Source organism: Paramacrobiotus metropolitanus, unplaced genomic scaffold (genome assembly GCF_019649055.1).
Source record: "Paramacrobiotus metropolitanus isolate TYO unplaced genomic scaffold, Prichtersi_v1.0 Parri_scaffold0000011, whole genome shotgun sequence".
NCBI lineage: Eukaryota > Metazoa > Tardigrada > Eutardigrada > Parachela > Macrobiotidae > Paramacrobiotus > Paramacrobiotus metropolitanus.
This window is the reverse complement of record NW_026570231.1, coordinates 1,864,392-1,873,947: the sequence shown is the minus strand read 5'-3', so window position 1 is coordinate 1,873,947 and position 9,556 is coordinate 1,864,392. Positions and strand designations below refer to the sequence as shown.

At 48.9% G+C, this 9,556-nt stretch overlaps 2 protein-coding genes across 2 annotated transcripts; both read right to left on the bottom strand.

Moving 5' to 3' along the window:
• Window positions 1-375: 375 nt before the first annotated feature.
• LOC129583732 (traB domain-containing protein-like) lies at window positions 376-2,707 on the bottom strand. The gene is made up of 4 exons (XM_055475665.1): window positions 2,435-2,707; window positions 2,226-2,285; window positions 1,131-1,667; window positions 376-474 (listed from the first exon to the last, which is right to left on the bottom strand). Exons 1-4 carry the CDS (start codon window positions 2,705-2,707, stop codon window positions 376-378), a joined length of 969 nt encoding a protein of 322 aa, XP_055331640.1.
• A 1,458-nt stretch (window positions 2,708-4,165) lies between these two features.
• Window positions 4,166-7,809, bottom strand: LOC129583688 (uncharacterized). Its single transcript, XM_055475610.1, has 4 exons — window positions 6,711-7,809; window positions 5,850-5,946; window positions 4,934-5,698; window positions 4,166-4,568 (listed from the first exon to the last, which is right to left on the bottom strand). The coding sequence occupies exons 1-4, from the start codon at window positions 7,585-7,587 to the stop codon at window positions 4,445-4,447; spliced, it is 1,863 nt and encodes a 620-aa protein (XP_055331585.1). The 5' UTR covers window positions 7,588-7,809; the 3' UTR covers window positions 4,166-4,444.
• Window positions 7,810-9,556: the final 1,747 nt, after the last annotated feature.

Below are 9,556 nucleotides of genomic sequence, written 5' to 3'. Positions count from 1 at the left end.
CAAAGGTCACGGGAGTGCATGCGCGCTGGGTACAGACGCTGCTTTATCCCGATCAGTGGACGGGCATTCGCATGTTCCTTGATCTGTGAGTATCACGCGAAAATTCAGAATATTATCATTTTTTCGTTCCGTTACAATTCGACGGTAAATTGTTCGTCAGGTTCAGTAGTGTTCGGCCGGACGGCCATCCACTGCGCTGGGAAGGAGTGGATCTGCGGCAACTGGATATCTCGCTGCTGAGTCCATTGGCCTTACACATTTTGGACGGATACTTTGCAGATTGAAGCGCACGCGCAACCCAAGTTTAGTACGGATTGAACCGGTCCTAGAGGAGAAAGTCCAAGTTAACAATGTACCGTTGCACATAACGGTTGATCAGTCGCTGCGCTGATACAGAAAGAACATATTTCTTGCAAATTTCTGATTAAACCGTATTCGGGATTTGATGTCACCAAACGGCGTCGAGATAATCTTCTAAACAGTCAAACACTCATAGTTATCGCATAATGCGGTGTAACGTAAAAGTTTAAAACCTACTCTAGCAGCGCTCGTTGAAGTGGCTTCCGAAACTGAGATCAATGTTATTACACACTAAAATCTCCCGCTGTTATGTAGATTGGTACTGTGGTTCGCAGTTGCACGCTATTTATGGCTTTATCCCGTTACGTTACAACATCGTCATGTCATTCACAGATTTCCAGTATCATTGTTTCACAGCTCCGGTTTTTTCGAAGTTACAGAAGAATGTAGTACACTGTAATGTACAGATACCTACCTCCCTTCTAGCATTCTAATCCTTTCTCTACGCCACACACGGACCAGACTTTAATGTTTATCTGTCATTCGATAGGCATAGTTTGAAGATTTGCATAAACCAGTTAGATTTCACGACGTTCTAAGGGTTGAAACTTGAAAGAAAACTGTTAAAAAACCAAACATACGAAGTCTATGGGAAAGTGAAGAAACCACCACCGTAAACCTGACCGCGCCATCACTATTACAACGAATTGGGCAGCCATAAAAAGATAATCTCAACGAGACCAGTTTCTCCCGAGGGCACGCAGCCGACTAAAGAGTAATCTCCCGCTACGATACAGCGACAAAACGCCAAGAATGCCGGGCGCACACACCCGCAGTTTCGACGCCGGTGGCACCTCCGCCAGCTTCCTCAGGGCGTCCGACGACGGGCGGGGACCGTTCCAGGCCCGGTGGATGCCGGCCACATGCCACATGCCCACCACCCCCACCGCCACACGTCCGCGTGGACCCTCGGTCGTCATTAGCGGCTGCGCCACCGACCGCTTCAGCGCCTCCGCCAACCAGACATCCCGCTCCTGCACCATCACGCGGTACACCGTGGGGCAAGCCGTCGCGAATTTTTCCTTCTTTGTCTCCATGAGCGCGCGACGTGTCTCCGCATCCTGCTGCCAGAAAGCTTCCATACCGGTACGCGTATCCCGGATCCTCATCCGGAGCAGCCAGAGTCTTTCCCGCAGCGGTGCGGCACGGATCCGCTGCCGCGTGATGCTCCGCGGCCGGTCAGCTAGGTATAGCGTGCAGTCGGGGAGGGACATGGCTTCCGTGTAGGCAGCCCGCATGTCCACAGAAAGTCCATACGTTTTCAAGTAGAATGCTACTAACCTTTGCAGGGTAAACCCCTGGATAGTCTGTAGCCAACCAAGGCGCTGGCCGCACAAATTCCAGAGTTCCATGGAATACCATTCTTCGCTCAGTATAAACTTGACGTCATCGTCGCTCGGCCGAGTTAACATCCGTTGTGTTTCTACAAGAATATTCCACGCGAACTATAATTTTGATTTTACGGGTACTCCTGCGCAGAGCAATGAAATAAAACATTTTTTTCAATTATTTAGGCAAACGACGCTACTGTGAATATAACAACATTGTTAATATTTTCTTAAATTTTTAATGCAGGTAATTGTGTATTAGGAATGAATAACCATCCTCTTAATTTAGTTACGCAAATATACAACGTTGCAAGTTCTTGTTTTGAATATTTATTATTGAAACATCATAGCATCATAATGATAAACAGATCAATATTACTGCACAATTATTATTAGGATAAAATATCATTAAATTATTATTTAGTAAGTAATACATGTGCATGCAGTTGTGCTAAAATGGCTATCGATAAGCTGCAGGCGCGGTTTTACCTAAACACAGTTCCAGCACCACGGTGCCACCACCGAATCCGGCCTGACCATCCGAATCGTCAAACCGACGTCCTCCTGACTTTTATCTGCATTATGCATGGTTCCGACCTACAATGCATAGAAATGACCACTTTATAAAAAAGAAAAGCTCAGTCTATGTCAATAAATTCCCGCTCTGTCCTGAATCAGTGGGGAACTTTCGAAGATTTATGAATATAGTGCTAGTGATGTTACTGCCAATGCGTGTTGTCCCTTACAAGGTAAACTCGCCCACCGGACGGAGGGTGCTCGAGAATGGTCACGGTGTCGGGTAGGGCGGGATTTGCGATACGGAGCTTGGGTGATCGCAGACGACCGGCCGGAACCGGGAACGGCAAACCCGTTGGGATGGGCTTGAGGATGTCGGGAATCGTGTAATCCCCATGGCCATCACCCTGTGCAGCGTGGCTGCCGTCCAGTCCCGATACTCCCGAATGGCTCATCTCGTCGTGTCCGTCTTTACGCTGCTGATTACCAGAACCGTCTTCCATTCTCATCATGCACCAAATCACTCCTGTAAACGAAAATGTCTTGTTGCAGCAAACTGGTTTTATGCAAATCTAATCTGGTGTTTGAAATAAAAGTCACACATCGTAGCTCGAACCCGGATGTCTCCGTAAACTAACCACTACGGTCTACGTACTTCCGCTTTTCTCAATCTCTTTTCATATGAACACTATAAAAAGTTCCGGGTTGAACACACTGGGGTCAGCGCAAGCACAAAGCCAGACAGTCTGTCCTTTTGGCTGTATACAAATCCGCTACAGTATTTGCCAGCTGCAGCTGAGTGGCGAGTTCGATTGACTGCCGTACTGCATGAACAGGTATTACGTAATACTGCACTGATATAATGCACAAATAATACGAGATTTGGCTTCCGCCCGGGAAATGGCTTTTCTATGTTCTATCACGTATTTTCACTGCATGCCGCAGTGTGGCTCTCGACGATGGGTCGATATTCTCCCCGGTGACGATTATGGACACTGTGTGATGTGAATTGTTCGGCATGAGTAATCCTACACCCATCAACGCAGTGGACTGCCGCATCGTGAGTAAAGCGCAGTTTGTCGAAAAACTGCCAGTGCCTGGCCACAAAAACAACTTCTTTGGGAAGCTGAACGGGTTCTGGTGCTGGAATCGGTTAATACGCCTCCACTTTCTATCAGGTCCTTTGGTTGCGTGGCGTGGATTTTCTGCCCAGCATCCTGGTGCGCGCGTGCCAGTTAGCGTTAGTCCAGGCGATTGCGAGCATGATGCCAGCGGTTCACACCGTTTTCCCATTTCGAAACCGATCGGGTTCCAGCGTGACGGATTGCATCAGCCTCATACTAATGAGCGGAACACGTCTACTGCCCGGCTGTCAGTCCAGAGGTTTACGCAAAGGTCACGGGGATACGTTCCCGCTGGATGCAGACGCTGTATTGTTCCTACCAGTAGTCAGGAATCCGCGTGTTCCTTGATCTGTGGGGAACACCTTACACGCAAATTAGCATTCTCTCGCTCATCTATCCTTTGATGGTGAATTTTTTTCGCAGGTTCAGCAGTGTTCGCCCTGACGGCCATCCACAGCGCTGGGAAGGACTGGATCTGGCCGATGGGCGGTAGCTGGATGTCGCGCTGTTGACTGAATCCATTGGCCCTGCACATTCTGGACGGAAACTTTGCCGACTGAGGGCCATGTTAACGACGCACCTATTATCGCCGTTCGTTCAGCAGCCGATTTTTGCGTTCCAAGAATAAGATGGCTTTTTGCTACTGTTGATGAAGTACTGTTACGTGGTGGTTTCTGCAGTCTGCATGCTGACTCTGGCCCCTGCTGGCATGCGTTGCCTTTTATATGCACGGTTTCACTGTTGGTTCTGTTTATGCGGCGATACGCAAACATGCTACTGCTGTTTTCTCAGCTTTTTGTCGTTTTTATTTATCAAACAGTGCTTCGATTTGCGGATTCGGTGGACAGGCTTAAAGGTTTCTATCCGTTAACAAACCGTGTACAGTACAGCACTGTCGACAGCAAACACATGATAGTACCATGCACAGTAAATAGCTTGAGAAACGCTCAGAATAATTGGGATAACTAGGGACCAGATATGCTATGGACGCCGCCCAAGTCAACTATTAACTCATGAAACTCTGTTCATCAACCAAAGAACAACTGCAAATGACAGTAATTTCCCAGACCGAGGCACTTCTGCCAACGTCGCTGCGTTGCATAAACGACTTGGACTTCAGTCCTCGCAACATGCAACGAGAATGTGTATTGCTAACCGATTCAGCGACGATACGTCAAGTTCCCGTAGGTCCACGGCATCCCAGCACACTGCGCTATCAGTCGTGCTAAACGGGCAAAACCTGCAAATGCACGTTAATCATTCACACAGAACTCTTCTCAAACACAGGCTCCGTTGACTTGGGTAGTTTCGCTAAAATAAACGCTTTTGCTATCTGTACAAGCAAGACTAGCTCTGCTGCGTTTTCGGCTCCCTATCACGCGGCTATTTGAACAAGTGACATTTTCTCATCTAACATCTTTTACCGCACTAACTGGTTCTGGAATAACCTTTCAAAGAAGCTACCTTTAAGCTTATTTACCCACGCAGTTATAAAAGATTACTTTTCTGTGTGGACTAACTGGGAGAAATTTTCGTGCCTGATGTCGTTTTCGGTGAAAGTATAGCACAAGCGTGTTTAATACAAAAAACCATGGAAGCACTCACAGTTGAAGAAACATGCGGATGCCGGTCCACTCCTCCGGATAAGCCAGCGTCTGCAACCAGCCAGCATGCAGTGCCGTGACTTTGGCATAGTCCTCCTCATTAACGGCCACACAGTTGTCGTTGACGACGGCTAAAAAGCGTCGGCGGCGTTCAACGGCCGTCTCCGTGGAAGAACAGCGCAGAAACGGGATAGCGACGTTTGGTTGCGAGTGGCCGATGGAGTCACCCTCGTGTGTTAGGTTCGTCGGCCACGGCGCGCCAGTGTGATTAAACAGGCAGATCACCAGGAGTTTTAGGAAGCGCGGATCGGACGCGGTGTAATCGATTAGCAGGATCTCCTCGCACACTGTCGTCAGCGCCGACAAAGCACGGCATTCGTAATTATTGTCGTTCTGCTGATTGTACAGGCCCAGCAACGCGGATCCCGGCTTGATGAGCGGATCGATGCCCTTTTTGCTGATTATGCGCTGCAAGCGAATGCCTTTACTTTGTAGTATCTTTTTTACAGCCGACATTTTCCAGGGGAAGCACACGAAGAGCTGCGTGAATTCATCATAATTCTGCCGCTGATCCAGAAGGGCCAGCGTGCGTGTCTCCCGGGAGACTGTCTGCTCCAGGATTGTTGCGAGCTTGTAGACGAGATAGCAGTGTTCTGTGGTGAGCTCTCCGTTTCTGGTTGTCGTTGCCGAAAACCACGGGATTTCAACGATAACGTGCCGGTGGGCTCCGAATTCCCGCAGCAAAGCCCTCCAGAGCGAACACACCCTGATTGACATCAACACCCAGGTTAGTGGAATTCGTGACGCACTGATTATTTTATCATCGTACATATGGAAATCGTGATAATTAACAACAAATATGTTTAGAAACCATGCTGAATAGTTTTTTTGTTAGCGAAGCAAAACAGCGGATTTACCGGCTGGTCCGTAACTGAGTAGTAACGTCCAAATGAAGCAGAATATCCGCCAGGACCGGATGGAAAAGGTCAGTCATGCGCATAGCTTCGGAATTCACTGGAAGAATGACCGCTGAAAGCTGACAATCATCTGAGCTGACATAAAACTATTCTGTTAAATTTCTTTTTGACTTTGGGCATGCAAAACTGGTTAATTACTGTATCCGTCCACAGTAGATCTGACCACAGAGTCAGTATACCGGTAAAAAGCGCAGCGCATAAAGCTGCTCTAACCGGGCAAAATGCACGGCTGGCGCACCATGCAAGTATTGATTGTCAGTTATAATCTTTTTTTAGGAGAATTGAAAGATATAATTAAAAATCACGTTTTCTTCGTTTTCTTTATTTCTTTGAATTATTCTCACAAGAATCAGCACCGTACAGAATACTGCAAAGTGCAAAGGCAGCTGTGGACCTCAGTGGCGAAAAGCTACCTCCTTATACACTGGCCAAGGCATACCGGCTCTAACAAACCAGTTTTGTCAAACAAATAACCGGATCTCTAAGTTTTATTGCTTATCTTCAGTAAAATTATGAATTTAAAATTGTTAGGACGCTAAGAAAGAAGTTAAAAACCGTGCATTTTGCCCGGCTAGAATAGCATTAATTTTTTGCTGCGCTTTTTTCCGCTTTTTTCCGGACTCTGTGGTCTAACTTGTGCGGACGGCATTATTTATAAAGTAATTATCGTCAGAAATTTTTGTTTTACAGGGCTTTTTCATCAACTAAAAGTTTGGATAAAAATTCAACGAGTTGGAGTATACGCTAACCAACGTATGCGCTAAATCGAGCGCAGTTATGGTTCAGTTTTATCAGACTCACCATTCTGCAGCTGTAAACCATCCACGCCGTGGATGACGGGAATGATGCCCCCTTGCTTCCCTTGTTGCTCGACAAAATAAAGATGGCAGGCTTCCCGTAGAGACTGTTCATTCCAGAACAGACTACGCCCGGCCACATCCCCGCGCATTTCTGCGCAAATGAATGTCAGCGTGTCGGACCCCGCTCGCACAAACACACGACAACCAACCGCGACTTCATTCATAATATTCAGGTGCGCGTGCGTCCCGACACAGTAGTAACTCACGGCGTCCCATCCGTCGAACCGCTCCACCTGACAACTGGCATCACACACCAGATCATCCTGGCCCGGTGCGATCCGACAAGTGCGCAGCAGGAACCTGGGCAGGCTGGTCACGTCACGCAGTAATGACGCCCCGTCCCAATTGATGACATACTTTCGGTACATAAACCCGTTGTATTTGGCGAACAGGCTCGACTCCTGTTCAACCACCGGCAGACGCTCCACGAACTGGGTCCGGTGCACTGCGATACTGTTTCCCTCATCCCCATCCAGACGGACGATATAGTACAAGAGGCACATTTCGCCGGTGATGGTGCCCCGACGGAATACCAGGGGCCCTCCCTCCACCGTGGACAGGGCCACCTGAACGGCGGAGCCAATCCACGCTGGAACAGCCCCGTTCAGAAGAAAATGCGGCCAGAGACGGCTGGCGTGAATCCACTCGGCGCGGGTGGTGGTGGAGTCGAAGTCGACGAAGAACTGATCGCCGTCGATATCTTGAACGTATCCCAGCCACCACTGGCCGCTGTCGCGACGCACCAGAACCGTGTTCCCGTGGTTCACCTCGCGGTCACCCGCGTACAGCCGGCGAAAATAGCGTGGTGTGGCGTTCATGGCGAGCTACTGACGAGCTTGGTCTGCGAGTAACGATAATAACGCTTGTGAAAGCGTGGTGACGAGTGACGACGCTGCACAAGAGTGTGGACGGAAAACACACGCGTAACCAAAAATCTTTTATTGCTATTCGAAAAAGACAATAAAACACACAGCCAGAATGAAAACACAATATCACAGATGGGAATACTGCGACAGATCCCGAGACGCAAGAAAACACGGTCGATGAGAGGCTGTGGTTGTGAGAGCAAAATCGAAACATCGGATTTAAGCATGGCAAAATCCACGTGGAGTCAGTGCGACGCCCACACAACCACCATCGTGGGCGGTGGCACTGATCTCCTATTTCCTAACACTTGGAAACACTGATAATTTACTGTATTTTTCTACCGTAAATATAAACATGGAACAGCTGCCAAAACAAACTGCGCGTTCTCTCGATAGATCTACCATCAATACGGGAATCTTACTACCATCATTTGGTAGCAAGTCTTCACATGTTACATTTAAGTGCACAAGGTCGTGAGAAAACCGATGGGCATCATTGTGAAAAAAACCGTGGCTAACACAGGCATCATCCTTTGAAGTATCCGTTCAGGATGTGCAGAGCCAGTGGACTCAGCAGCAACGAAGTATCCAGTCGCCACAGGTCCGCCTCATCCCAGCGCCGTGGACGGCCGTCACGATAAACACCACTAAACCTAACGGTCAGGATACCGATCGCAATCAAATCAATCAAAAGTCTGACCATTTTCTCAGTTACTTACAGCTCAAGGAACTGGCGAATGCCGGTCCAATCTTCCGGATGGAACTGCAGCGTCATCATCCAAAACTCACGCACCATCTCGCCCTTCCGGTGGACTTCCAGACTAACGGCCGGACAGTGAGCGTTAACAGCTGCAAGGAAGCGCCGACACTGTGCCGCTGACGTCTCCGTGCAGGGGAAGCGCATAAACGGAATAAGCACGTTGAAATCAGCAGCGGTACCGTATCCCCTTCGCAGCCAGCTGGCGTTCCCATCATTATCACCGAACAGGTCGTTCAACAGGAAAAACTTTTCTGCAGAGTTGCGCACGGTGTAGTTAATAAGGATTACCTGCTCGCAAACGGGTAGCAACCGCGCCAGCTGCCGGCATTTGTACTCTCCAGCCTGAACGTTCCTAGTGATGCCGAGGAACGGATCGCCGTGTTCCTCGGCCAGCACTCCCCAGTTCTTGACGATAATGATCGGCAGGCGGAGTTCCCTCACTTGCAAGATCTTCCGGCTGTTCCGTAAAATGTGCTGGAAGTGGTTGGCCCTATCGTACCACTGAGGACGCGGTCCGCCGTCCATGAAAGCCATGCTGCGGGTGTGCTGCGAAGGGGTGTCATTAAGCACTGTCACAAGTTTATATCCCAAACTGTCATAATCTGTAGAGTTGAAAGGTGGTTGCTGGCACAGAAGATGGATGTCGAAGACGATGTGCCGGTCGGCTGCAGGAGCCTGCAGCAAGATCCTCCACAGCGCGCAGACCCTACAATAAAATTAATTATAGCACACTAATATGCTGAAGCAGCGCTAAAAAAGGTCACCGTCGCATCCACATGCGAGTGATGATATCCAGGTTATACAAAATACGGGCAACAACGGGATGGGCCAGATCTGTGATATCTAGCAATTCCGCGTCTGCAAACCATAAGTGTTTGACACATGCAAAATAAGAGTATGCGTCGCTGTGATAAGTAATGCTGCAGGAAATTCAACAGCCTAAAAAATCCGAACTAACCAAACTGAAATGCTGCGCAGTTCTTGCTGATGATCGTTCCGGCGTTTCCTACATATTGCGCAGCGAGGTACTCTTGACACGCTTCCTTTAGGGCATCCTCATCCCAGAGCAGACTGCGCCCGGCGGCGTCGCCGTGCAGTTCGGCGCAGACGAAACTCACCGTGTTCGTCCCCACGCGCGCAAACACTCGACAACCTACCTTG

What these genes read in the sequence shown, in the direction of transcription:
- LOC129583732 (XM_055475665.1), bottom strand. Translation starts at nt 2,707, where the DNA reads ATGGAAGACGGTTCTGGTAATCAGCAGCGTAAAGACGGACACGACGAG. An exon ending in CCGGTGGGCGAGTTTACCTT is followed by an intron (nt 2,286 to 2,434) that starts GTAAGGGACAAC and finishes TATGCATTGTAG; the next exon opens with GTCGGAACCATGCATAATGC. An exon ending in TCGGTTTGACGATTCGGATG is followed by an intron (nt 1,668 to 2,225) that starts GTCAGGCCGGAT and finishes GGTTGGCTACAG; the next exon opens with ACTATCCAGGGGTTTACCCT.
- LOC129583688 (XM_055475610.1), bottom strand. Translation starts at nt 7,587, where the DNA reads ATGAACGCCACACCACGCTATTTTCGCCGGCTGTACGCGGGTGACCGC. An exon ending in TGGTTTACAGCTGCAGAATG is followed by an intron (nt 5,947 to 6,710) that starts GTGAGTCTGATA and finishes TCATTCTTCCAG; the next exon opens with TGAATTCCGAAGCTATGCGC. An exon ending in ACTCAGTTACGGACCAGCCG is followed by an intron (nt 5,699 to 5,849) that starts GTAAATCCGCTG and finishes GATGTCAATCAG; the next exon opens with GGTGTGTTCGCTCTGGAGGG.